Source organism: Callospermophilus lateralis, chromosome 19, assembly GCF_048772815.1.
Source record: "Callospermophilus lateralis isolate mCalLat2 chromosome 19, mCalLat2.hap1, whole genome shotgun sequence".
NCBI classification, from domain to species: Eukaryota; Metazoa; Chordata; class Mammalia; order Rodentia; family Sciuridae; genus Callospermophilus; species Callospermophilus lateralis.
The window spans coordinates 6,476,272-6,504,176 of record NC_135323.1 but is presented as its reverse complement, the minus strand read 5'-3'; the positions used below and the strand labels follow the sequence as shown (position 1 = coordinate 6,504,176).

General features: G+C 47.1%; 1 protein-coding gene across 7 annotated transcripts in view; it reads left to right on the top strand.

Annotated features, from left to right (window-relative positions):
* The first annotated feature begins 28 nt into the window (after window positions 1-28).
* LOC143384700 (zinc finger protein 213-like) overlaps window positions 29-27,905 on the top strand; it is a 30,039-nt gene continuing 2,162 nt past the window's right edge. Inside the window, exons 1-7 of one of the 7 annotated variants that reach the window (XM_076839779.1) lie at window positions 29-321; window positions 4,025-4,162; window positions 7,364-7,553; window positions 7,776-7,864; window positions 8,352-8,472; window positions 10,656-10,769; window positions 11,038-12,239. In XM_076839779.1, coding sequence (XP_076695894.1) covers window positions 4,106-4,162; window positions 7,364-7,553; window positions 7,776-7,864; window positions 8,352-8,472; window positions 10,656-10,769; window positions 11,038-12,098 — 1,632 coding nt within the window. In that variant the 5' untranslated portion in view covers window positions 29-321; window positions 4,025-4,105 and the 3' untranslated portion in view covers window positions 12,099-12,239. Of the gene's footprint in view, window positions 322-2,380; window positions 3,376-3,397; window positions 3,601-4,024; window positions 4,163-7,363; window positions 7,554-7,775; window positions 7,865-8,351; window positions 8,473-10,655; window positions 10,770-11,037; window positions 12,240-23,843; window positions 24,327-25,495; window positions 25,996-26,663; window positions 26,788-27,186; window positions 27,261-27,433; window positions 27,558-27,905 lie in introns of those variants that run through there. The other 6 variants (XM_076839785.1, XM_076839781.1, XM_076839780.1 and 3 more) reach the window with 6 other exon arrangements.

Sequence of the window (27,905 nt, the reverse complement as noted above, 5' to 3'; positions counted from 1 at the left end):
TTCCCACATTGGTTGTCTCTTTCCTTCACCAGGCCGCATATCTGCATCGTCCTGTCTCTAGTTAGCTGCTTTAGTTAGTGTATTATTTTGTTCTTGCTTTAAACGATGTTGTTTCTAGTTTTCATTATTTTTTAAGACTTAAGTTAACTGTCAGGCTGATCTCTGCGAGTAGATGGGGATTTATTTACCAAAGGTGGTATCCTCTCCTTACTCAAGTTCAGGGCAGCCACCAGGAGTTGACGTTTGTTGAGGGTTTCCCAAACCTGAAGCTCCACTAAGCGCCTTTCTCCATGGTAGTTAATACTTGTGACAGACTCTGAGGTAAGTAGGTAAGTAAAGCCCTGAACTGGTGGCCTGTGAGCTGAATGCAGAGAGGCTGGACGTGTACTGAGTTTTTTTTTTTTTTTTTTTTCCTTTGTGATACTGGGGCAATTCTAACATTGAACTATATGCCCAGCCCTTTTTATTTTTTCTTTTAAGACAGCGTGTCTCCGGGCTGGGGATGTGGCTCAAGAGGTAGCGCGCTTGCCTGGCATGCGTGCGGGCCGGGTTCGATCCTCAGCACCACATACAAACAAAGATGTTGTGTCCGCCGAAAACTAAAAAATAAATATTAAAAATCTCTCTCTTTAAAAAAAAAAAAAAAAAAAAAAAGCGTGTCTGGCTAAGTTGCCCAGGTTGGCTTTGAACTTGTGGTTCTTCTGCCTCAGTCTCCTAAGTAGCTGGGATTGTGGGTGTGCAGATTTAAACGTTTTGTCGTAAATTTAAAACTCAGGAGATTTCACATAGAAATCAAATTCTTGCGAGGTGTGGTGGTACAAGCCTATAATCCCAGTTAGTTGGGAGGCTGGTAAGTTCCAGGCTAACCTGGGCAATTTACCAAGACCCAATCTTTTTTTTTTTTTTTAAGAGAGAGAGAAAGAGAGAGAAAGAATTTTAATATTTATTTTTTAGTTTTTGGCAGACACAACATCTTTGGTTGTATGTGGTGCTGAGGATTGAACCCCGGCTGTATGCATGCCAGGCGAGCGTGCTACTGCTTGAGCCACATCCCCAGCCCCACCAAGACCCTATCTTAATATAAAAAATTTAAAAAGGACTGGGAATGTATCTAACTGGTAGAATGCTTGTCCTAACATATGCAAGGCCCTGGTTTCAATCAAGGAGAATGAGAAGGAGATGGAAGGAAGAAGAAGAAATCGAATTTTTTTTTTTCTCTTGAAAAATATTTGAACTTTGGCAATACTGGCCCCCAACTATTCCCTCTAAACAAATATGGTTTTGGATATCCCTGAAGTCCCTTGTACTCTCTTCTTATGTCCAGCCATTGGTCATTTGTGGTTGTTGAAGGCATTACATTTTTGATGTCTGCTTTACGCCTTTCTGAACTCTTTCAGAGGCTGCAATTTCCACACAGAAACTGTGGTAACCCGCTCCCCCAGACCTGCTCTGATCCTAAAACCAGCTGTGGAATGCATTTCTCTCCTTTCCAAGAAAGGGTTAAATGGTTAATATCAAGCATATAGTAGGTGCTCAAGGAATTTTCTATGAACAACCAAATGAATGCTCAAACTTCATTTAGTCTGTCTAGGAGATCTTATGGCAGGATTCAAGCCTCTAGACACCCTTTACCCCTGCAGTATTCCTAAACCAGTACCTTTTGCTGGTAAAGAAATTTTGCCCTGGGGCTTGGGGTTGTGGCTCAGCAGCAGTGCAATAGCCTTGCATGAGGCACTGGGTTCCATCCTCAGCACCATATAAAAATAAATAAACAAAATAAAGGCATTGTGTCCATCTACAACTAAAAATACATTAAAAGAGGCAGAGGGAGAGAATTTTATTTTATTTGTTCCCTGAAATTGGGACACATGCACTGATTTTGAACTTTGTGCTCTTTTGGGATTGCATGGGGTGACATGGTCCTTTCCAGCAGTAGTCCTTGTATACTGGAGACTCAGTTCTGCTCCTCATGGACACACTGAATGCAGTTGTGTCATCTTTTCAGGACCCTCTTTGACTTTGTTCAGTTCATAGCTACCTGGATTGAAAACAGTATTGACTTTGATTACAACTTTGTATGTCCCTCTTCACCCTGGGTTTAGAATGACTGGAAACACTAACTAGAGGCAAATCCCAGGGGTAAATTTTCTTCAAGTTGACAGTAGAATCAAGCCAAATCCAAGGACTCCTAAAATATTAGACTCCAAGAGTGGAGTTGCAAAAAGAATGCTACAAGGGACCAAGTGTCGACCATGACCACCTGGGAGTCAGGTTGTGGGTAAAACGAATATAGGTCTAGTATTGCCAAATGTTCTGATTTTTTAAAAAAATCAATTATATGAGAACTCTGCTGATTTTTAAGTGTTAGAAATTAAGTTTTTAAAAAATTAAATCCTGTGAACCCACAGAGTACATCTGTGAACTAGTACAGGGCTCTAACACTGATCTTGCTGTGTGAAGCAGGGGATCTCAGAGATGAGTCAAAGGAGGCAAGCACAGGATCATCTCTGGAAGGAACATTCCTGTAGGCAGACTCCAGGACTGGGACCCCACCTCTTTCCTGACACTCCCATGCTCTGCCTAGAAGACATGGTTCCTTACCCCAGAAAGTAAAGTACAATCACTCTCCTCCCCATTTGGGGCTTTAGTACCCAGGGTCAGAAGGCAAAGGGAACCTAAGGGGTGGCATCTGGAACTCCTGTACAGTTGGGTCAGGCCTCTTTACCACTGTTTCCGAGCTGGAGTAGGTTTGGAAAAACCAAATTTATCCCACATATTGCCAGGTGTAGGCATCAGGATGGGCTACAGGTGGTCCCAGCCTATTTCCTTAGTTCACTCCTAGGGAGAGAACTCTGCCAGTATTGGAGGGACCCAGAGGACCTCCTGATCTGGGGAGGCTTAATTGAATCCAGGGGCCTCAAAGAAGTGCTGTGTACTGAAAAAGAACTTCTTCCCTCCACTCAGCAAAGCGCCACTTCTTCAAGGATGACTTCAATGCTCTCTTTGAAACATTATCAAAATCTTTCTAAAAACGCATCGCCCTATTTTTTTGTTTCGGTGCCCCTGCTTGGCGGGCATCACAAATACGTGCTTGGTAAAAGAATCGTCTTTAGCAGGAATTGCTGATCTGGGAATTGCCTTCCTGCCAAGAGCAGGTGCAGCCAAGGCCTGGGATCCCAGACGCGGAACCCTCAAAGCTGGGAACCCTGTAGGGCTGCCGCTGCGTGGGGAACGGGATCTGGAAGGGACTTCCTGTTGTCCCTAATCCTGGTCTCCGCCCGATTCCCCCGCCCGCCCAGCGCTGGCTGCAGAACCTCCCTTCCCTGGGGAGGGGCCCGGCTGCCCCTGGTGCCCCCTCTGCCATCCTGCACCTCGGTGAGAAGGGAATGCTGGGGAGGGCGCCTGGATCCCGGGACTGGTACAGGTGGCCAAGATTGCAGGAGGGGACAGGGTCAAAGGTGGAAGGCTTCGGGCTGGCAGGAGAGAAGGGGGCCTGGATCCGGGATTGTTAAGGAGAAGGACATAGTCCGCCGGAACTTTGAGCAGGATGGGCATCCCAAGGCCGGAGGTTGCATCGCAGGGCAACTGCTAAGTGGACAGGTTGATTTCTGGTTTCTAGGCGGGCTTTAAAGCAGACGCGGGGCACAGGATACATGCCTTGGGGTCAGCGGGGCCTGAATTCTTCTATGAGAAGTGGGACCTCACCAGCACTTGTTTTGTAGGATCTCTGCAGAATTTTCTGCTCTTGATGACAGGAACTACCATTTCAATTTTCCCCCATTTTCCCTGAACTGTTTGCTCTGAAATGTGGGGCTCAGCAACAAAGCATACGATACACAATATCTTTGTACCTTTTTTTTTTTTTTTTTTTTTTTAAAGCAGGAAACTAAAAACATGATAGAAAAGTAGAACTGCTGAATAGGATCTAGCAGACTTTATTTCCAGGTAGGACCAGGAAACTCTGGTCCAGCATGGAGATTTTTCAGGGCACTTGAAGATGACTGATTTCTTTCTGCTCTTTCAGGCTCATGGCCAAAAGCAGGAGGGGGCTTGGCCAGCAAGCAGGAGAAACAACTTGCTGTTCTTCCTAGCTCTCAAATAGAAAATGTCTGCAGATGGTGGAAGCATCCAGGCTGCTGAGAACAAGGAGAGAGCCCAGGAGGTAAGAAGTTCTCGGGGCAGAGGCATGCCATGAAAGAAGCTGGGACAAGATGATTTTTCTAAGCAGGGTATCTGGGCAAAGGAAGAGTTAGACTCATTGGGGGTGCAGGGCTGGTGGATGGGGGAAGTGGGTTGGAGATACTGGAGAGAAGGTGGCATGATGGGAAATACCCTCTATTTGGCATTTATGGTGTAACTGTTCTGCCTTGTTCAGTGAATAAAGGTAGTCAACAGGCACATGGAATAGCAGGGGTGTTCTGTGGGGTCCTCCAGTGAGGTTTTTTCTGAATTGTGCCTACTTGTTCTATGCCCCACTTCCTTCTCCCCAAGACATTTCTCTTCACCTCTCTGGGTCTGAGCTCCAGTCCTGCCTGCACCACCTGCTGCCTGTGTGTGTGTATGTAATTACCATTTGTGGAGGACTGGGGTCTCTTGGCCTTGGGGTTGGAGGACTCTGAGTCACTTACAGGCAAGGCATGTGACTCAGGCCAGTCCTCTGACCTGTGGGAACCAGCTCTGTCCTTTGTAAAATGCAGATTCTGTACCTGTCATTCCCTCCTATCTTGGAGGAGCTAATGGGATGAGATTCATCTAAGCAGTGTCAGCTCATAACTGATCATAATTTTTGATAATGAAATGATAACTCCCACAACTAGAGCTCAAGTAAGAGAAGCCTGTGTCCTCTGGCCTAGTGTCGTAGTGGTTATAAATAAAAATTCACATCCAGTATTAGTGCTTCCGTGTTGTTGTTTTTCTTGGGGGAGGTTACAAGGATTGAACTCAAGGGCACTAGATCACCGAGCCACATCCCAGCCCTATTTTATATTTTATTTAGAGACAGGGCCTCACTGAGTTGCTTAGCGCCTCACTTTTGCTGAGGTTGGCTTTGAACTCACAATCCACCTGCCTCAGCCTCCAAAGCTGCAGGGATTACAGGTGTGTGCCACTGCGCCACACTAGTGCTACCGTTTTTATGCTGTGGAAGTTCAAAGAATTATTACCATTGTTTCATAACAGCTTTTTATGTGTGCCTTGAACCTGACAAGCCTTGCTGATCGACATTCTCCGTTAGTGTTGAATTCAAGTCTACACAAAGTAATAATAATAAAAATTACCCATACTTTGTGTTTATCCAGAAATTTCTAGAGTGGGTGGCTTTCTCTCATATATGTATGCCCCTCATGACTGTTCTAGGCAGGCAGCAGAGCAACTGAGTCTCAGAGGCCAGTCAGGGCATTGTTAGGTCTGCCCTGGACACTCTTGACAGCTGGTCTTTCCCTTCAGGACTGACTGGAACACACACACCGGGGAGGGTGAGGCAGGGATGGGTGTGACTCCCAATAGAAGGCCAGCCTTGCCTTGAGTGACATGAGAACCACCAAGGTTCTCTCAGTGAGAGGATATATATGCCTTGCCCAGAGTTTTTGAGAGGCCTGATTGTGAGCCTTTGTCTAATTCCTAGGCTTTGGTGTGTTAGTTTCCTGTAGCTGTAGAAACAAGTTCCCACTGACTGGGTTGCATAAGACAACCAGGATCTGTTCTCTCCTGGTCCTGGAAGCCAAGCTGTCAGCTGTTCCAGGCCTCCTCCAGAGGCTTTTGGCCTTGGGAGAGGTTCTTCCCACCCCTTCCAGCCTCCTGTGACTCCTGATGCTCCTTGGCTCAAGCATTGCTCCATCTCTGTTTTCTTCTCAGTGTTTCTGTGTTTTCTATTTACCTATTTTTCTTGGGGTGGGGAAGGAATTGAACTCAGGAGTGCTATGTCTATGTTTCTGAGCTATATCCTAGCCCTTCTTCTTTTTTTCTTTTTTAAACCCTATCCCTTTTAATTTTAAATTTGTTCCAATTGGTTATACATGACAGTGATTAATTCTTATTTTGAGATAAGTTCTTGTTAAATTGTTAAATTTCCCAGGCTGACCTTGAATTTGCCATCATCCTCCCTCAGCCTCCTGAGTTGCTGGGATCTCAGGTGTGCACACCACACTCAGCTGTGTCTTCTATTCTTTTTCTTTTTTTTTTTTTTTTAATATTTATTTATTTATTTTTAGTTGGACACAATATCTTTATTTTACATTTATGTGGTGCTGAGGATCGAACCCAGTGCCTCATGCATGCTAGGTGAGCACTCTACCACTGAGCCACAATCCCAGTCCCTGTCTTCTATTCTTATAATGACCTCACTCATCCAATTTAGGGCCCACCCTAGGGGCACTTAACCACTGAGCCACATCCCCAGCTCTTTTTATTTTTTATTTAGAGACAGGGTCTCACTAATTGCTTAGGGCTATGCTAAATTGCTAAGGCTGGCTTTGAATTTACAATCCTCCTGCCTCAGCCTCTTGAGCCGCTGGGATTATAGGAATGCACTACTATGCCTGGCTCATCTTGAGATGTTTAGCTTGATTATCTCATTTTCCATTTTCCAGCCTCATTTAATCCCCAGTACTACAACAGCAACAACTACCAAAAAACCCTTTTTCCAAATAAGGTCACATTCTGTGCTTCAGGGTAGATGTGAATTTTGAAGGGACACTATTTAACCCAATCTACTTGATTTTATCATATATTAAAAAACAGCCAGGGCTAAAGATATAGCTCAGTTGGTAGAGTGCTTGCCTCAAATGTACAAGTCCCTGAGTTTGATCAATCCCCAGCACCAAAAAAAAAAAAAAAAAAGAAAAAGAAACAAACAAACAACAACAGCCAGGCACAGTGGCACATGCCTGTAATCCCAGCAGCTCGGAAAGGTAAGGCAGGAGAATTGCGGGTTCAAAGCCAGTCCCAGCCCAGCAAAAGCAAGGCACTAAGCAACTTGGTGAGACCCTGTCTCTAAATAAAATACAAAATAGTGGGGCTGGGGCTTGGCTTAGTGGTAGAGCGCTTGCCTCTCATGTGTGAGGCCCTGGGTTGGATCCTCAGCACCACATAAGAATAAACAAAATAAAGGTATTGTGTAAAAAATAAATAAACAAACACATAAATAAATAAAATACAAAATATGGATGGGGATGTGGCTCAGTGGTCGAGTGCCCCTGAGTACTATGTGTACTATGGCAATGGCTTGACAAGTCTTTCATCTCTTGCCACTCCATCCTTGCTGGGAGGTGAACTGGAGGAAGAAAGCGAGGTCAGCCCTTCAAGCTCTCTTGCATGTGGGTGTGAGTTCTGCCAGCCGGGTTCTGATGCGGGTTATCATTCCCAGGTTCTAGGTCATGTGCATTCCTGTCAAGAAATGCTCTCTGGGCTGGAGAAGAAGATACCACACATTAAGACAGAGCCGGAAGAGGTGCACTCTGAGGGGACCTCACAGGAGGACAGGGCTCCAGGTGCACAGGACTGGGTGCCTCTAAGTCCTGGCCCTAAGGAGAAAGCTCTCTTCTTGCCTGGGGGAGGTAGGAGAGGGATGTGGACAAAGGTGCCTGGATAGGCAACTGTGGGGAAGGTGGAGGCCCAGCCTGGGTAGGGCTGAGGGTCCTTAACCTGGAAATGGACCCAGATGTCTACCTGTGCATATGCCTGCCTATCTTCTTGGTTTGGGGTGGGGTGGAGTTTGAAGTGGCTGGGTGAGCAGTAGCGTCCAGCAGTTTGAGTCAGTCACCACTCTCCTCCCATAGCCCTTCCTTCTCGGATCCCCATGCTTTCCCATGAGGGGAGGACCCGAGATCGGCAGATGGCCGCAGCGCTCCTCACTGCCTGGTCCCAGGTGAGTGTCTTCTAGCTGCCCAAGTGGAGGCAGGGCCTTCCCAGATCCCGACTTGGTGCTCAGCCCTTCCAGATCTGCTGGCTCCACATGTAAAGTCATGGCCTCACTGACCTTCCCACTTGGATCTGGAACCTGCTGCTCAGGACTCTCACTGAAGTGTAGCTGGAATCTGAATACCATTTTCCAGGCTTAGGGTCCTCGGTCACTCTGGCCACAGCTGGAGGAAAAGCAGAGGGAAGTAGAGAGATGGGTCTCTGATGTGTGAATCTTCCTTTAGGGTCTGAGCTGAGGAAGGAGATCCTGAGCTTTGGCTGTGGTCCCTAAGTAGTACTGCTTTGTTATTGAAAGAACTCTCCCCCAAAAAGGTCTCTTATATTTGACCATCAGGTCAGGGTAGCTGGAGGCAGCAGTTGGGAGGCTGCAATCTCACTGTTTGCCCCACTGTGTCTATAGCATACCTTGGACAGCATGCTTCATGTTGTTTCAGATGCCAGTGACCTTTGAAGATGTGGCTCTGTACCTCTCCCGGGAGGAGTGGGGACGTCTGGACCACACCCAGCAGAACTTCTATAGGGATGTGCTACAGAAGAGAAATGGGCTGGCCTTGGGTGAGGGCTCACCTGTAGTAGGGTCATTATCTCCCTGCTGGCTCCCCACATCAGTTCTGCTCCCTTTCCCCACTTTGTTCATTTAGACAGTAGTCTTCTGTAGAACTTTCCACAGGGATTGAAATATTCTGCATCTGCACTAGAATGGTGTCCCTAAACCCAGTGGCTGTTGAAATGTGGCTAGAGCAAGTGAGTTTTTAAACTTTGCTCAGCTCAGATTGGAGCTTGAGTAGCCATGGCAAGTGGCTGCTATTTTGGACAGTACTGATCTGGGGATTCTGCTTTTCTTCCAATCTTTCATTGCTCTAATTTATCCCAGTATTTCTGTCTTCCTTCTCCAAGCCCTAGCTTTGTAGGTGTTTGCAGAGAGCTTGACTCTAGGTCTGTGGGCTGCTCTGTGGGTGGCATCAGCTAACCTCTCAGGCCCTATAGGCTCTAGGGAGCCCAGGAAGCATGTGCTTCTCAGAGGGGCTTGGCTCCCTTGGTTTCTCTGATGGCAGGTAGTTAAGTCCCAGGTTTTTACTCCTTAGTTGCAGACTAATTTTTTTTTTTTTTGGACAGAATTTGATGAGGTCTTCATTGTGATTCATTCATTCAGTAAATAGCCATTGCATACCTGCTAGTCCAGGTGCAATCTGGGCCTTTGACAATTCCACCCTTGACTTCAGTGGTAGCCTTGAGATCTCTGTGGGATCATACCACACCTATAATTATCTTAGGCTTGCATACTACCTGTTGTTAATATTCCTCAGGGCCAGACCAACAAGTCCAGGCAAATCCTGGGAGATCAGAAAGAACTTAGTATCTATTTGCAGCCCCAGGGCAGGCCTCAGAGACGCTGTAACCCACTTCATTGATCCAAAAAATCCCTTTTCTCCCACAAGTCATGCCAGGCAAGACCCCTCTGCTGTCATACTGACTTAACTAGAATTCCCAGGGCCTCTCACCCCAGGGAATTGGCAGATGGGCCCTTTGGTCTCATGACTTCTTGGTTGTCAGTGTACCTGGCCTCTTGTTCCAGGCCCTCCCACTTGGTCTTTCTGTAGCCTCCAACCCTCCCAGCCACATGCAAGTTCAAGAGTGAGATAGCCCTTCCAATGTCTTAGGCTACTGGGCCCACTGATTGGAGACTGTCAAGGGAAGGGAATTGCTGTCCTCACCTGACCTCAGAACCTGGGCTCCTCCCTTTCAGATTCTGAGACTTTATTCTGGGAATCAGGAGTCAGTTGGCTCAACATTGGGAGGAGTATAGTTGGGTGCTACCCTGAAAGGGGATGGGAAGGAAATTTTTTTTAAGGTGCTGGGGATTAAACTAAGGGTCTCTTACATATTAGGCACGTAGCTTACCACGGAGCTGTACCTCAGGCCCCCCACACACACCTTTTTTTTCCTTTGGTACTGGTGATTAAACCCCAGGTGGTCTGCCACCGAGTTATGTTCCCAGATGCCTTTTAAATTCTTTTTTTTTTTTTGGTACTGGAGATTGAACTCAGGGGCACTTGACCACTAAGCCACATTCCCAGCCCTATTTTGTATTTAGAGACAGGGTCTCACTGAGTTGCTTAATGCCTGTCGTTGCTGAGGCTGGCTTTGAACTCAGGATCTTCCTGCCTCAGCCTCCTGAGCCGCTGAGATTACAGGCATGTGCCACTGCCTCCAGCCCTTTTAAATTCATATATATATCTTTATTTTATTTTTCTATGATGCTGAGGATCGAACCCAGGGCCTCGAACATGCTAGGCGAGCGCTCTACTGCTGAGCCACAATCTCAGCCCCATTTTTCATTCTTTTGTGTTTTGAGTCTTGCTAACTTGCTGGGGCTAGCCTTAAATTTGCAATTCTGCTTCAGCTTCTGGGTCGCCGGTATCATGGGTATAAGCCACCATCCCTGCCTGGCCTGAAGCAATTTTTGAGCGCATGTTGTTTTGCCTCATGTTTCTGGAGCCTCACTTGCCCCTCTTTTTTTTTTATTTTTTAAAATATTTTTATTTTTTAGTTTTTGGTGGACACAACATCTTTGTTTGTATGTGGTGCTGCGGATCGAACCCAGGCGAGTGCGCTACCGCTTGAGCCACATCCCCAGCCCTCATTTGCCCCTCTTGCCCCATCAGTTTTTGGAGGGATGATGTCTACAGTTGGCAGCTCCAGAAGTTCTTTGCTGAATGTGTCCTCTTTCTGGATAGGGTTTCCCTTCAGCAGGCCTCTCTGGGCCCCCCAAGTGCAGGGAAAGGGCGAGGCTGCCAGCTCCAGCCGGCAGATGGGAGCTGAGAAGGAAGAGAAGAGAGGCCCTGGTTCAGGTGAGGGACTTGGTGTGTGCCTTGATCTGGGGAAGGACCGTTTGCCCAGTCATTCCCGGGTACTCCTTGTTGATATGAACTTTCTATTTTTTGTGGGTGCAGGGCCACTAGATGGCTCCTCCCTAAAGGGTGGAGCTCCAGATTTCCCCTACTTACTTTTCCCCTTTCCTATCTCCCAGAATCCATCCCCTGGATTTCCTGTGGGTTCCCCACCCTCTGGGGCCCTTCCAGAAGCTTGTCTCTCTGGAAACCCTCTCTCTTTCTCCAGGAACCTTGGAGGTGGGGAAGGAGGTGCCAGCTGCACCCATGGGAGCCCTAGGGGATGTGAATCCCTTGCCAACCAAAACCCGGTGGGCCCCAGGGGGTGTCCTGCAGTGTGGGCAGCAGGGAGCCAGCGGTCAGAACGCTCTGTCAGCCAGAGATGCAGAACAGCTGGCTCCTTTGGAAGCAAGAGAGCCAAATCCAGCCCCTCCTGTGAAGGCACTGGAGGGCCATGACCCAGAAAAACCCAACAAGGACGAGAAGGGTGCCACAGACAGCGGTGAGGAGGGCCTGGCCCCTGATGGTGATCTAGGCAAGAAGACCTACAAGTGCGAGCAGTGTGGCAAGAGCTTCAGCTGGCATTCGCACCTGGTGACACACCGGCGCACGCACACGGGTGAGAAGCCCTACGCCTGTACGGACTGTGGCAAGCGCTTCGGCCGCAGCTCGCATCTCATCCAACACCAGATCATCCACACCGGTGAGAAGCCCTACACCTGCCCCTCGTGCTGGAAGAGCTTCAGCCACCACTCGACACTGATCCAACACCAGCGCATCCACACTGGTGAGAAGCCCTACGTGTGTGACCGCTGTGCCAAGCGCTTCACGCGCCGCTCGGACCTGGTCACGCATCAGGGCACCCACACGGGTGCCAAGCCGCACAAGTGCCCCATCTGCGGCAAGTGCTTCACACAGAGTTCAGCCCTGGTCACCCACCAGCGTACCCACACTGGCGTCAAGCCCTACCCTTGCCCAGAGTGTGGCAAGTGCTTTAGCCAGCGCTCCAACCTCATCGCACACAACCGCACGCATACTGGCGAGAAGCCCTACCACTGCCTCGACTGCGGCAAGAGCTTCAGCCACAGCTCGCACCTCACCGCCCACCAGCGCACCCACCGCGGCGTGCGGCCCTACTCCTGCCCACTCTGCGGCAAGAGCTTCAGCCGGCGCTCCAATCTCCACCGGCATGAGAAGATCCACACCACTGGGCCCAAGGCCCTGGCTATGCTGATGCTGGGAGCGGCAGCTGCTGGGGCTCTGGCTGCACCCCCGCCTGCTCCCACCTAGGGTGGGGGCAGTGCACCCAGGGCAGCTGGGACAGCCCCATTGAATTTGGGCCCTGTGTAGGAGCAACAGCCTTTGCTCCTGGCCTTGGTGGAGGTGGTGGGAGCCAAGGGTTGAGGGAGGGGAGCTTGGGAGGTACAGGCGCAGGGTGGGGCATGGCAACGTGGGAGGGGCTTGGGTGAGAAGGCACAGGCACTTAGGGCAAATTAAAGACCTTGGAATTCAAGCTGTGGACTACTGCTCTGTCTTGTGGGCACTGCTGAACCCCGGGGAATGGGGGGCTTCTGGGTCAATCATGTGTCCTCATTCATCCCTGACTCACCTGCTCTTGTTTTGGACACCCTTATCTTCTTCAGCCTTGACTACGTTTGAGGTCCCTTTTGCCAGAGCCCATTTTAGAACGTTGGAATAAATCTATGAACAGAGGCTTCTGAATGCAGACAGGTTTCCAAGTCTGAAGCCAGCCACTCCTGTAAATGGACCCCTGGTGGGGATGTCTGCTGCTGCCATCATATCCCAAGAAAGTTCACTGCACACTAATCTCTGGACTCTTCTTTGGCTCCTCTCTTTGGGAAGTGGGAGTTGGACATAGCCAGTCTGAAAACTTCTGCTCAGTGTTTCCTGCTGTCCCCATCTCCTTTCAGGCACTGTGGCTGTTTTGTGATTGGCCCTTTTCTTCCGTTTCCATTGGGGCCACTTACCAGGTACCACTTTGCTTCCTGGTCCATTATGCATCTACTGTCACCTCTTCTCTGTTGCTTCTTACCTAGTTGACCTTTGTAAGTTCTTTGTAATTTATCTTACCTACCTGTCCCTGCCTGATTCTACTTTAGTCCTAGTCTTCTGTTTTAACCTCTGTGGCTTCCATTTCCCACTGTCTTTTTCCTCGAAGGAGTAGATTCTGCCTATTATGCTATACTTGTGGCTTAGCTACTAAAGTAACATTCAACTCATACCAGCTGACTATGAGAATGTCTGCATCAGGGAGGCCACAGAGACTCTACTTGTTCATAAAGCCACCAGGATACCTGCAGCCCTGGTTGGCTCCAGCTCCTAAGGATTGTAATGGCTTGAACAGGATAACTGGGAATAGTAACAATAGCTGCCAGTTGTTAACTGTTCTAGGCATGGGGCCAAGCCCCCATATATATCACCTCTACTCTCTGCAGTTGAATGGATTTTATTATCTGAGTTTTATAAATGAGGAAACAGGATAAGAGAAAAGTCCAGTCACTTGCCCAGAATCATACAACCAGAGAGCTGGAAATTGGTGTCATATTTGCATCAGATGTCTCATGTTTTTTTTTAATATTTTTTAGTTGGACACAATACCTTTAATTATTTTTATGTGGTGCTGAGGATTGAACCCAGGGCCTTATATGTGCTAGGCAAGTGCTCTACCACTGAGCCACAACCCCAGCCCGTTTCATGTATTTTAAAAATTCCTTCTGCAGTAGGGTCCTGTGCATACTAGGCAAGCACTCTGCCACTAAGATACATCCACAGCCCTTTTTAAAGATACCTGTGCCAAGCTGGTCTTACTGGATTGCCTAGGCTGGCCTTGAACTTGTGATCCTCCTGTTTCTGTCTCTGGAGTAGTTTGGATTATAGGCTTGGACCACTACTCCCAGTTTGGTGTTTTATCCTGTAAGAAATATCCTTATTTCCATGTGCCTCTGTTTACTGTCTAGTAATATTATATTATGAGGCAGGACTGTCTAAAAAAAGTAGAACAGTCAATGGTCTTGACCACCAGGGACATTGGATTCAACTGAACATGGGGGTGGTCTGGGGCATACAGTCAGCCGGACACAGATGAGCTGCTGACTAGTGGAGTCAAGCAAGCTTTGGTGGAGTCTTGCTGAAAGCAAGCAGATTGCTTCCTTCAACTTATCCTCATAGTTCTAGTCAGCCAGAAATGGGATTCCTCTGCTTGACTTAGTTTGAGAGGCTGAGGGGGGCTGTCACTTGTAAAGCAGTTGCTGTCAGGGAGGTTTTTTTGGTAGTGGGGATTGAACTCAGGGGTACTCAACTACTGAGCCACATCCCTAGGCCTATTTTGTATTTTATTTAGAGACAGGGTCTCACTGAGTGAGTCTGACTTTGAACTCAAGGATTCTCCTGTCTCAGCCTCCCAAGCAGCTGGGACTAGGGCATGCATCACTGCACCTGGCTTGTCAGGGAGCTTTTTTAGTGAAGGGGAGACAGGTAAAAAGGAGGCTTGTTAAAATGACACTGGAAGCGTCGGTACTTGTCACAGTGGCTTAGCACAGAGGTCCCATTTGCACAGTGAGTATTGCCTACTTTGATTTCAGTTCCTCAGACTGTGTGGCTGACCCATTGGAGACCAGGTGTCAGGACTTGAGCCAGCCGGAGAGTTGTGGAATGATTCAGGCAGTCATTTATAATCTTCACTCTGGCTTCTGGATAGCTCAGATCACAATATCCAGGAGAAACGTTTCCCCTCTTACGGCAGAGTGCAGACGGATGTGGTTCCAAAGGCCCCATGGATAGTAACCTGCACAGCACCTCTACAGGCTAGGTTCACTTCTGCCCATTCGCCTAGAAGCCACCATTCTGGGACGGGTCTGGCAAAAGTATGTTAACAATGGAAGGTGGCACTTTGGAAAATATTTTATAAGAGCAAATAAGACTGAGGAAGCAGTTGGGGTTGGTTTGTGGAAGGGCCCCTAGTATCAGATACAAGCGTACTCATAATTGGATGGGTGATGGGTGGGAGACTAGGGGAAGAAAGCCAGAGAACCATCTTGGTGTCTGGGTAGAGGGTGAGGCGCTGAGAGGCCGGGCCTGGCCTATGCTCACATCCTACATTCCAGCTGCTCCGCCACTATAGAACTCAACCGGAATGGTTTACCCTTGACCTGCGCCGCCAAGAGAGGTTGGAGAGCGAAGGGAGCAGGGGGTTTCCGTCTGAGCTTCCCATTCTTTCCCTGCGGCCTGTATTCAGGGCCCAGCTGGCTTCCCCGTCTTGCCTGGCCGGCCGGGTCGTCGGCCTCCGCTCATCTCTAGCCGGGGACCATTCCTCGGAGCTGATGAGGTTCCTCCTGGATCTCCCCCGACAGCCGGACCTCTAGAACCGCAGGCCCCGCCCCTGATGCCCTCAACCAATCAACTGTCGCGGCGGGGCGAGGGCGTCTCCAGCAGAACTGGCCAATCGTGGCTAACGTTTGTGCCCACTGCGGCGTTTCCCCGGGCAAAGGTTTGAGGTTTTACCTTTGAAGCGCTCGGGTTTCATGCGTTGGATGTCAGAGGAACTAGCGACCCAGGTGCTGGGCTTCCCCGTGAACCCCTGAGTCTTTACAGCCCTCCCACCGCCCACTTCCGGAGTCCAGCGCTGCGATGTCTAGGTGCCGGGCTAGGCCCGGACCACTTCCGACTTCCCTCGGCCACTTCCGGTCCAAACGACCGCCTGCAAGTATTCTGCTCCGAGGGAGTGCTGGCATCTGCACCGAACTCGTGAGATCCGTGTCTCCCGCTCGCGGTTCTGCATCTTCCCAGCTCCCAAGCGGTGGTCCAGGGTATTGCCGCGGGAGAGGCAGGCGTGGGTGCGGCCAGGAACGATATGTAGGCATCTTCAGGGAAGCTGCTGAGGCGCGCGGTGCTCTTGATGGACTTGGCTCTTGATGCTGTGATAGGTTAAGGCGGCAAGAAACGTGAACAAGAAGGGCTTTGCTGCCTTCTCTCCTCCAGATTTATTTGGTACCGGAGATTGAACTCAACTCGACCACTGAGCCACATCCCAGCCCTATTGTATTTTATTTATAGAGTTGCTTAGCACCTCGCCATTGCAAAGCCTGGCTTTGAACTCACGATCCTCTTGTCTCGGGGGTCCGGAGCCACTGGGATTACAGGTGTGCGTCACCACGCCCGGTTTATCTCCATTATTTTCAAATATGAAATGAACGGTTGCATTCCAAGTCTTTTGCTAAAAGTTGAGGACGAAAAAGCCAGGCAAGACCTTTGCGTTTGTCAGCGGAGGAAATTGACAAATAGAAATGACACATTAATTACTAGTAGTGGCGAATGCCAGAAAGAAAGGAACTAGGCGAAGCAGTAGAAGATGGTAGGTACTAACCCTTTTAGGGAAGGAGACATTTAAACTGAGTCTTGAAGGCTGAGAAAAAGCTGTTTTGTAAGATTTTGGAGGAAGAACGTTTCAAGCAAATGGAATGGGTGTTCCAGGAGCTGAAATGACATTCCTGTCTCCTGAGACCACTTTGTACTAATTATCAGACAGGTCCAAACAGAAGAGAGAAAACAGTGATTTGAACAGGTGTGCATCACCACACAATTTGAACAGGGAAATTTTTATTTATGGAATTATTAGCTGTGAAAGATTGCATTCAGAAAGGGTTGACTAGTGAGAAGACCTCTAGTTAAGTCATAGGGTCACAGCAGATAGCAGCAACAGCCACAACCTAGGTTGAGTTGGAGCACTCATAGAAGACGGTTTCCCTGTCCCTGTCCCTGTCCCTGTACTGAGACCCAAACAGTGGAGTAGGCATGTCTGAGGCTCACTGAGTTTCAGGGAAATGGCTGTTGTATCCACAGGTGAAACTTGCTAGAAATCCATCTTGAAGGATGATCACAGAGCAATGTCTCATCAGACACCTGTTGTCTCTGCTACAAATCTACCCGGAACTGTGGGATAAGCGTCTAGCTTCTAGGTGCTGCTTGCTGAAATGTGTACTGGAAGTACATGTTTTCGTACTGTGGGAGTTCCTGCTACAGACACCTCCCAGGCTGCAGGAGCTTGGGCTGGGGAGCCCCTGGGTATTGCAGAAGTCTTCCTAGTGAACACCAGAATCTGGAAGAGAAACCCCATCCTCTTACAGTGTTTCTCTAGTGCCCTTTACTGACAAAGCCTAACATCATGCCAGTTGGCAAAGGAAAATGAGGCAGGGTTCACTTTATTTAGCAGGCAACTGAAGGAAAAATTTGGAGCTGGGACATATCAGTAATTGGAACAGGTTTATATTATCATTCATCTATAGCATCCTGATAAGCCCTCTATATAACATTCCTTTACCAGCCACTGGTACTAAGCTCCATTATGTCTTGGGTTATATGGCCGACAGAGCAGATCAACCAATCCAAAACTGGAACTTTTTTTTTTTTATATTATTTTTTAGTTATCGGCGGACACAACATCTTTGTATGTGGTGCTGAGGATTGAACCCGGGCCCCACGCATGCCAGGCAAGCACACTACCGCTTGAGCCATATCCCCCCGGAACATATTTACATTATTTAGAAATGGGTCACTCAGTAGTGCCCCATGCCACAGCAAACTGTGGCCTTGAATCATTGCCTGGCCTCTGCCTGTATTCTACAGGCACTGAAATGGGTTGCATAGTGGAAAAACAGTGTGTCACTCAAGCAGTCCTGTAGGGAAGCCCCCATGGAAAACTTTGGTCTCCTGCCAATAGCTATGTGTGTGATCCAAGGATGACTGGGGCTCCCATTGACATTGTGATAGCAACATCTGAAAAGATCCTGAGCCAGAACTTAGAACTGAGTGAGATAATGTGGGTTTTTTTCCCCCCCCCAAGGATTGAACTCAGGGGTACTTAACCATTGAGCCACATTCTCAGCCTCTTTTTATTTTATTTGTGGTGGGCTTTTCACAGTTTAATTATGACAAATATTCTGCATCTACAATTATCTCCAGTCAATTTTAATTTTTTTTTTTTTTTTGTGGTTGTAGATGGACAGAATGTGTTTATTTGCTTATTTTTATGCAGTGCTAGGAAGGAACCCAGTGCCTCACACATGCTAGGCAACTGCTCTGCCACTAGCCATAGTCCCAGCCCCACCTCCCTATCCTTTTTTTATCTTGAGACAGACTCACTAAGTTGCTTAGGGCCTCACTAAGTTGCTGAGACTGCCTTTGAACTTGCAATCCTCATGCCTCAGTTTCTAAGGCCATTGGGATTATAAGCATGCACCATCACATCTGCAGATAACAATTTTTTATTTTAAACCACCAAGTTTCAGAGGAATTTGTTACACAGCAATAGATAACTAATACATTGAACATTTATATTATTTTGTGTTTCTATCACATTTGAATCATAACACAAGGTCTTCATTAAAAAGTATATCCTCTAGCTGGGCAAAGTGGTGCACACCTGTAATCTCAGCAGCTGGGGAGGTTGAGACAGCAGGGGATGTGGCTGGGGATGTAGTTCAGTGGTTGAGTGCCCCTGAGTTTGATCCCCTGAACAAAAGAAAAAAAAATATATATATATGTATGTACTGGGACTGAGGTTGTGATTCAGTGGTAGAGTGCTTGCCTAGCATGTGCAAGGCACTGGGTTTGATTCTGAGCACCGCTATAAATAAATGAATAAAATAAAGGTCCATCAACATCTAAATTTCTTTTTTAAAAAAGAATATATGTACAGAGTAGCTGGGAATGTAGCTTAGTGGTATCACACTTGGCTAGCATGTGCAAGGTCCTTGATAAATCCCCAGAACCACAAAAGGGGAAAAAATACAAACACATAGGTATATACACAGGCCAAGGGAAGAGGATCACAAGTTTTAGGCCAGCCTCAGCAACTTAATGAGACCCTGACTCAAAATAAAAAGGTCTGGAGATAGAGCTCAGTGATAAAACAAACTGGGGATATATATTTGGGTAGCTCAGTGGTAGTGGTGCTTAAAGATGGAAACTCAAGTGCTCATTAGTTTGCTTTCAGGGCACATTTTTTTTTTGGGGGGGGGGCTGGGGATTAAACCCATGGGCACTTAACTGCGCCACATCTCCAGCCATTTTTTGTGTTTTATTTAGAGACAGGGTCTCACTGAGTTCTTTAGAGCCTTGCTAAATTGCTGAGGCTGGATTTGAACTCGTGATCCTTTTGCCTCAGCCTCCCAAGCTGCTGGGATTACAGGTGTGGGCTACCACACCTGCTCAGAGCTGCAATTTTAATTATTCCACTTGAGGTTATAAATTGAAGTACTATCCATGCAACTTGAAAAGATCCTCTTTGGGTTTACAGTAGGTTGAGTAATAACCCCAAAGTATTCCTAATCTCTAGAACTTAAAAATGTTTTCTTATTTAGAAAAATAATCTTTGTAGATGTGATAGAGTTAAGGATTATAACATGATGAGATCATGCTGGAATGTTAAGGTTTTTATAAAAGGGGGTCAGAAGGAGATTTGACTACAGGAGAGAGGAGAGGTGCTGACAGAAGCTGAATGAATGATGCACTTTGAAGACAGAGGATGGGGCCATAAGCCCGCACCTCTACGAGCTGGAATTCATAGTTGAATTCTCTGAAAGCTGCCAGAAGGAACTAGCCCTGCAGACATCTTGAAATGGACCCAATGAGATAAATTTCAGTCTTCTGGTCTTCAGATTTGTCAGATAATAAATTTGTTTTGTTGTAAGACACCAAGTTTTTGGTAATTAGAAAACTAGTGTGCTTGATCCCTCAAAAATAGCAATTTGGAGCTGGGTGCAATGACGCGGGCCTGTAATCCCAGCAATTCAGGAGGTTGCAGGAGGATTGCTAGTTTGAGGCCAGCCTCAGCAAATTAGTCAGCCACTATCTCAAAATATAATAAAAGGACTATGGATATAATCAGTGGTAAAGCACCCTTGGGTTCATTTCCAGTTTTAAAACAAAACAAACACCATTCAAAGCCAGCCTCAGCAAAAGTAAGGTGCTAAGCAAATTCATGAGATCCTGTCTCTAAATAAAATACAAAATAGGGCTGGGGATGTGGGGCTCAGTGGTCTAGTGCCCCTGAGTTCAATCCTGGTACCCTCCCAAAACCAAACATCAAACAAACAAACAAAACTTGGCTGGAGATAGTTCAGTGGAAGAGCACTTGTCAAACATGTACCAGACACTGGGTTTGATTTCCAGCACCACCAAACAAACAAAACAAACCCTAAAAAACTCCAGCAACTTGCCATTAACAGGATGCAGCAAGTAAAATACTATTTTGGTCATACATATGACAAGCAAGAAGGTAGTCATGTAGCCAATGGCCATGTAATGCTTAAGGCTCTCTGATTGACACAAAGAAAGCCAGCAAAAACAAAAGGGGGATTTTTTTTTTTGTAAAGAGACAAGACAGTCTCATGGAACATGTAGGTCTCAGGCAGGGCCTGGGACCAAGGAAGCTTTTCCAGTCTCTCTCTCTTTTTTTTTTTTTTTTCTGTGACCTCCCTCAGGCCACTCCCATCTTCCCCTGTTGATGCATTCTTATTCACTGATATTTTAAATACTTATTTTTTAGTTATAAGTGGATACAATATCTTTTTTAATTTTATTTTTATGAGGTGGTGAGGATCAAACCCAGTGCTTCACGTGTGGTAGGCAAGCACTCTACCTCTGATCCACAATCTCAGTTGATCTTGCATATAGAAAACAAGAGGAAAGAACACTGTCAGTTCATGAATCTACTCTACAGGGCAACAACACAGAAAAGTGACTGGAATCTCCCTTAGTCCCAGTTCTCCATTCCAAGTAGAGAGGAGCTAGTGAACTCAGTCTGAGTCAAACAACTATCTCTTTCCCCATGTCAGTCCATTTGGTGGGACAGATTCACATAATGCAAACATGGCCACCAGGGACCTGGGAAGGATGGGGTGAGCAGTGGATGGCTCATGAAGGCTGGATAGGCACTATGATAAATGCATTACAGCTTGTATTTGTCAACTCAAAACAGAATATTGTTCCTAAATTTGCAACCCGTGATAGCCTCCCATCCCAGAGACACAGGGCTCCAACACTGCTCAGTGCCTGCAGTTTTGGAGAAACGCCCATGTTTCCTCACAGGTGCTTAATGCCTACCTGGGAAGCGCACTTGGTCACCTTCCACAGCACATGATGCATTGAGCCATGCTCTCCCAACACGTGCCGCTCAAGCCAGGGCCTCTACATCGTCCAATGCGCTAACGCAGACACACCCTGTTGCTTTATAGTGCAAAAAAAAAAAAAAAAAAATCTGCCCTTGGTTAAGCCAGGAAGGACCAGGTGATTGACTTGTTGTCTTCTCTAAATTATTGAATGGAAATTTAATGGTTCTGAAATGCTGGCCCATTTATTAGTCTTTGCCAGTAGAGGGCGTTAGAAGAACGCTGTAAGGCCGGAGCTGGAGAAAGGGACTTCCGTCTTCCCAATGCAGGCCGATAGAGAGCAGGTGAGGAAACCTTGGGCATTCACTTCCAGCAAGTTTTCCCTGACTGCCAGCTGTGTCCACTTGTCACAGCGGTGGGCTCTTAGAGGTCCAAATTTCCGCCTTGAATTGAAAAGGGGGTAAGTTTTGAGTTTGTGCCCTCAATCCTAAAAGCAGAATTTGCTTTCTGCAGTTGCTACTTCTGAAACTTTTAGAGACTCTCTTAACTCTTTTAGTAGGTAACATTTTTTTTGTGTGTGTGATTTAACAAATCTTTGTATCAGATTTTGTTCAAATTATTGAGGTGGTTTTTTTAGAAAAATATTTTTATTAGTTATTGATGGACTTTATTGATTTGTTTTATATGTGGTGCTGAGAATTGAACCCAGTGCCTCACACATGCCAGGCAAGTGCTCTACCACTGATCTACAATCCCAGCCCTACTTACACTTTTTTTTTTTTTAATATTTTTTAATGTGGAGTTGACACGATACCTTTATTTACTTATTTATTTTTTATATGGTGCTGAGAATTGAACCCAGGGCCTCGCATGTGCTAGGTGAGCACTCTACCGTTGAGCCACAACCCCAGCCCCACTACTTACATGTTTTTAATCTCCTGCTTGAAGTAAATAATACAATGGGGAAAAATATTCACAACCACAAAATTATAAATGAACTTGAAAAAAAGAAACGACCTATTTTTAAAAAGAACAAATGAGGAGACTATAAAATTTTACTAAAATATATTACAAATGTATATTTCTGCATGGGAAAACATTATTGTAAAAACATAGTTTCTCCCCAATATTAAGCTACAGACTTAAAAATTCAATCAAATGTCAGCAGGGTGTTCAAGCAAATGCACTAAGGTATATATATAGGTTTATCTGTAAATTCCAAAAATTGTAAATGATCTAAACTCCAAGGGTACTTTGTTCTTTGTTTGTATGTCTGATCCTATTTTTAAAAAATATTTTTATTTAGTTGTAGATTAAAACAATGACCTTATTTATTTTTATGTGTTGCCTAGGATTGAACCCAGTGTCTCACACATGCCAGGCCAGTGCTCTACCACCAAGCCACAACTCTAGCCATGTCCGATCCTATTTTTTAAATTATTTTCTCTTTCCAGACCTTGGTGCATTATAATTATGCATAATAGTGAAATGCATTGTTACATATTTGTACCTGCACACAACATAATATAGTTTCATTCCCCAGTACCTTGCCTTTGCCTCCCCTCCTCCCTTCCCCTATCCTACTGGAAGGAGAGTGCTTTAAATAAAATATGGAACTTCCATGCTATGGAATACTATGCAGCTTACAAAACTGATACATTTTATTTGAACATACTGACACTAAAAGATATCTATACTACTGAATCAACAGAATATGACTTAGTGATTCCTGATTTGTCTTAGAAATATGGTCATAGATATACAACTGTAAGAACACACTACAACATTAATAGTGCTTACTTGTGGATGGTTGTATTAGGGATTTTTGTTTAAAAAACAAACAAACAAAAAAACAAATTCATTCATCCCACCAGTGTTTCCTGATCACCTATCACGTACCATGTACACTTTCAGGTGCCCGAGGCAAGGTGGTAAAAAGTGTCTGCACTCATGTAGCTACTTACAGTTGAGTACTGACAGACAATTACACAAATACGTGATGTCAAACAATAAACATCAGGAAGAAAAATAAGGCAGAGTAGAGATTGTTCAGAGTTAGAGAAGACCTTTTTTGAGGGGGTGACATTTGAGCAGAGTGAGGAAGCTAACCTCACGCAAAGGGATACCTTTATAATTTTCCAATCTTTTTAATTTTCTACATCAAGCATGCAATACGTGCATGACCGAAAAAAGAAAGCGCTTTTCACTTCTGAAAATTTTAAGCCTGAAATCTCGAGGCATGGAGAGGGTGCGAGCGGGTCCAAATGTAAGGAAACAAAAACCTCGAGATTCGCGGATACGGTCCCTCAGCTTTGGACGCTTCTGGGCCCCAGGTCCCCTGTAATGGGAGGGTACGGGGATCCGCCTGGGACACCGCAGGGCAGCGAAAGACTTGGGAGAAGTGGGACCCAGGGTTCCAGAAGCGTGTCTAGGGAGCCGCGGCCCCCGGGCCCTGCACCTACTCGTTGGAGCAAAGAAACTGGAGCGGAAGGAGGAAACCTCCCCAGCACATCCCTTCCGGTGGAACAGGCGCTCCACTCGTGGCTGGGCCAGGTGTGGTCTCTGCTCGTCAGGCCAGCCCTACCTTCCTCTTTCCACTGTTCAAGGGCCGGAGGCGCAGAGAAAAGCAAAAGGAAAGCGCAGTCGAAGGAAGGGAAGGCAAACCTAAAAGCACACCCAAACCCTTCGCCTCCGGTACCTGGGTATTGACGCGGCGTTGCTGCCTGCTGATTGGCCATCTCTAGGAATTCTCCCTGTTCATTGGCTGTTCATCGGAAAACTTCCGGTCCCCGGCTTGGTATAAATGGTGCGACTCGCAGTGGCGCATGCGCTGCGTGGTTTCCCGGGGAGCCCCGCGCGGGCTTCCGGCGCCTGGGACTGGCAGCGGAACTGGGGACACCAGGGCGGTTGTGGGCGGTGTGTCTCGGGGGCGGGGACTGGCGACGCTGGCCTCCGGGCTCCAAGGTCGGAGCGGAGCCTTGGGTGGCCCGGGCCCGCGCCCCGAGGCGTAGGCCGAAGGGGTTGTGCTCCGCTGGGAAGTGCGGGTCGTCCTAGCGCCCCTGTTGCCCTCTTGGTCTCCGGGCAGACGCCCCTGCGCGCCCGCTTTCCTTCAGCTCCGCGCAGGCAAGGCTGCTGGGGGACAGCGCGGGGCTCTGGCCGGGTCAACGTACCCGCCTGCCGCGTCCTGCCGTGCGACCCTGGTGAGTGAGTCCTGGCCTCTCCTGGGAGGCCTCCCGTCAGTGGAGGACGAGAATGGCGCGCGTACCTTTCAAGAGACTCGTGAAGAGCAGAAGAGTGAATAAAGTGCTTAGTATGTAATAGAGAAGAATTGGAAACAACTCGAATGCATTACTTGGGTATTGGTTAAGAAACCCAAGTACACCCATACCACGTAAGCTCATAGTGCTCCTAATGAAAGAAACCTTCTCATTTATGTAAAACAACACATCAAGCACTTTTTTTTTCGTTTATATGGATAACATTTCTATTAAAAGCACAGGAAAAGACCTGAGACGTCATTTGCCAGCCTGTCAAGGAGGGAGAGTTGCAACCACATCGAGAAAGGGAGTTTCTTTTCTATGTATTTGTATATTTTTAAAATTTCTCCCTTTTTTAGATGTTTGTGTTTATTGCTTTAAAAAATTCAGAATACACTTATCAGAATTTTGAAGGGTAACAACATAAAATCTAACTTGGCAGTTTAAGTGTAAAGAGTAACAAAGTCCAGTATGTCACACATTCATCTATAAAGCCTTTCTCTGACACCCCCAATGCTAGATATGTTTTGGGATTCAGAAGTTTTCAAGTTTGAGAAAGATAATACAATGTCCCTATGGTATATTAAGTAACACCTACAAAGGGATTGGGGGCAACACTGAAATACAATAATTAAAAACTTTAATTGAAATATACACATGGAAAAATGTCCTAAGTATAGTTCAATGAATCTTTACAAACAACAAATACATTCGTATTTTTTGCCATAAAATGTGAACATTTACATTAAGTGCTATAAATATAAACATAAATATGCTCATATCAGTAGTAGGTCTAGTAGTACTACAAGTGAGTGAGATTAAGTTTTGTAATCAAGTGAGTCAGAAAAAACCCAGGGTTTTTATTTCAGGTTGGCGATAGAGGTGTGGACCTCTATTAGTAGGAAAGATTGTTACATACAACAAAACATAGCCAGGCACCAAGGTACATGCTTGTAATCTCAGCCACTCTCCCACCTACTAGGGAGGCTGAACCAGGATAATTGCAAATTGAGGCTAGTCTGGACAAGTTGGGAGACCCTGTCTTCAAAAAATAAAATGAACTGGGGATGTAGTTCTGTGGTAAAGCACCCCTGGGTTGGATCCCCAGTAGCTACCCCCCTCAAAAAACAAAACAAAACAAAACAAAAAAACCAGAATAAGGCATTAGAGTAAAGCCTAAAAACTGCTCCAGGGCACCAATGGATGGGTACTGGAGTCCCTGGATCTTGGATGTCCCTTTAGCTGATTGTTTGCTCATGTATTCCACCCTTCCCCAAATCCTGCTGGTTTGCTCTTTCCCCAGGAGTGTGTGTCTAGATGCCAGCCCAGCCACCACAGGGGATCCCTCTGGGAGATTGAAAGGGTCAGCTGAGGCCAACCAGCCCTGAGCCTTAGGCCAGGGGAATGGCATCCCCCTGGGAGCACCAGGACCAGGCTCCTGAGGAGGGAGAAGGACTTCTGATTGTGAAGGTGGAAGATTCCTCCTGGGAGCAAGAATCTGTCCAGCAAGAAGACAGCAAGGATTCTGAGGCCTGCCGCCAGCGCTTTCGTCAGTTCTGCTATGGGGATGTGGGTGGGCCGCATGAAGCCTTCAGCCAGCTCTGGGAGCTCTGCTGCCGTTGGCTTAGGCCTGAACTGCATACCAAGGAGCAGATTCTGGAGCAGTTGGTGCTGGAGCAGTTTCTGACAGTGCTGCCAGGGGAGATCCAGGCCCAGGTGCGGGGACAGCTCCCAGGGAGTGGCGAGGAAGCTGTGGCCTTGGTGGAAGACCTACAGAAGCAGCCAGTGAAAGCCTGGCTGCAGGTGAGGGGCCCCTCCCAGATCCAGATGGTCTTGAGCTGAAGAGAAGTGGCCATAACCATGGAGATGAATCTCCAGGAGGCTCACAGGGTAGGGGAGACCCTAAGCCCGAGGGAGTAAACACAAAAGCATGATATAACACATATTGCCTTTCTGAAAGATGAGTCCAAAGTAAATATGATTGCTTTCTTTTTGGTGGTTTCACTGGGCAAAGTGGGCTTGTTCCAGAAAAAAGGTTTCAACTTCATTAGGATCTGCAAATGTATATTCATGTTCTGCTCTAGGCCAGGCCCTGGGGATACAGTGATATGCATGAGAACTCCAGAAGGGTATGAGAAGGTAGAGCTGTCTGTGAACACCCTGCTGTCTTGTGGTGTGTTGGGTCCTTGAGACTGGAAGCATCTGGGGAGGTGTTGATGATCTGTTGGTGTGAGGCTCTGACCTGGCAGTAGGGCTGGTTCTTGCATCATGATTGATGGGGAGTATCTTTGGGCACACAGCACTGCCTGGTGTTACATTCTCCTCTGGGGTTTTCATGGGACTCCATATTGCTCTCCTTTTCAACACCCCAGCCTCCTGAGGGACATGTCCTGTGTCTCCTTCCCAGGGATTAAACTCTGTCTCCCCCGTCTGATCTCGGTGCTGATGAGCATGTTGTGGTTCCTGCACAGGATGTGCCCTCAGAGGAGGTGGAACCTGAGTCTGCAGTCCAGAGATCCCAGGCCAGGGGGCCTCTGCTGATGGTGGGGGCATGGAGCCAGCCGCCTGTACCCCAGGAGCAGCATAGCCACAATGGTAAGTGAGCCTCTACAAGAGTAGGTGGCAGGGCTGGGGTTGTGGCTCAGCGGTAGAGCACTTGTCTGGCATGTGTGAGGCCCTGGGTTCGATCCTCAGCACCACATAAAAATAAAATAAAGGTATTGTGTCCAATTACAACTAAAAAAAAATGAAATAAAGTATTTAAAAAGAAAAATAGGCGGCAGAATGGCTGGCCAGGGGCCTTGTTCCTTCTCAAGCATTGCCCTGAAGGTAGCAGCCAGGGGTTTCTGTTTTCTGAAGCCCAGTCATATGTGCACATGTATATCTGTATGTGCGTGCATGTGTGTCTGTATTCATGTGCACGTGTGCAGGGGAGACTAAGATCTCAGTCTCAGGCCTGAGGTGGCCTCCTGAGGTGCCATTCTTTTCTTTTAGCCCAGCTTCCTGCTCTTCTTAAAGAGGATAATACCAGAAAGACCACAGAAGCCTGCTTTGCCTCTGGGGTCCATGTGAGTTACAAGTCCCTTTGTCCTCTCTGAGACCCTTGGCACTGCTGAGTTTATAAAATGTTCCTTGCTTTCTCCTGTAGCCCTTTTTCATCTGATTCACCCTGTCCCCACCCACAGCTGCCTGGGAGACTTGAGCAAGGCAGCCTGAGCCCAATCTTCCTTCCTCATTCCAGGGACCTGTGGCATTGGGAGACATTCCCTTCTATTTCTCACGGGAAGAATGGGGTTCTCTGGACCCTGCCCAAAGGAATCTCTTCTGGGACATAAAGCGGGAGAATTCCCGGAATGCTGCCCTGGGTAAGTGGGTCTTGGTGGGCCCCTCATCCTGCTGCCATTCCCAGTCTTTCTTCCCACTCTTCCCTTGGCCAGTTCCAAAGTGGGCTTTTCCTGGGTCTCTTCTAGAGCCCTATATGATTCCTTTCTTGTGCTGATGTTCAGTTCTCTATACCTGTACAGGTATATCATGTGACAAGTGCTTGAGATGTGCCAGCCTGTGCTGAGTGCTTATAAGGACATTTTCTCCTTTGATTCACACAACATGGTGCATTGAAATATTCTTCCCATTTTATTGATGAGGGACCTGAGACTCAGAGAAGTCACTGCACACTAAAGGACAGAGTTAAAAGAGGCTTTGTTGTGCGGCCA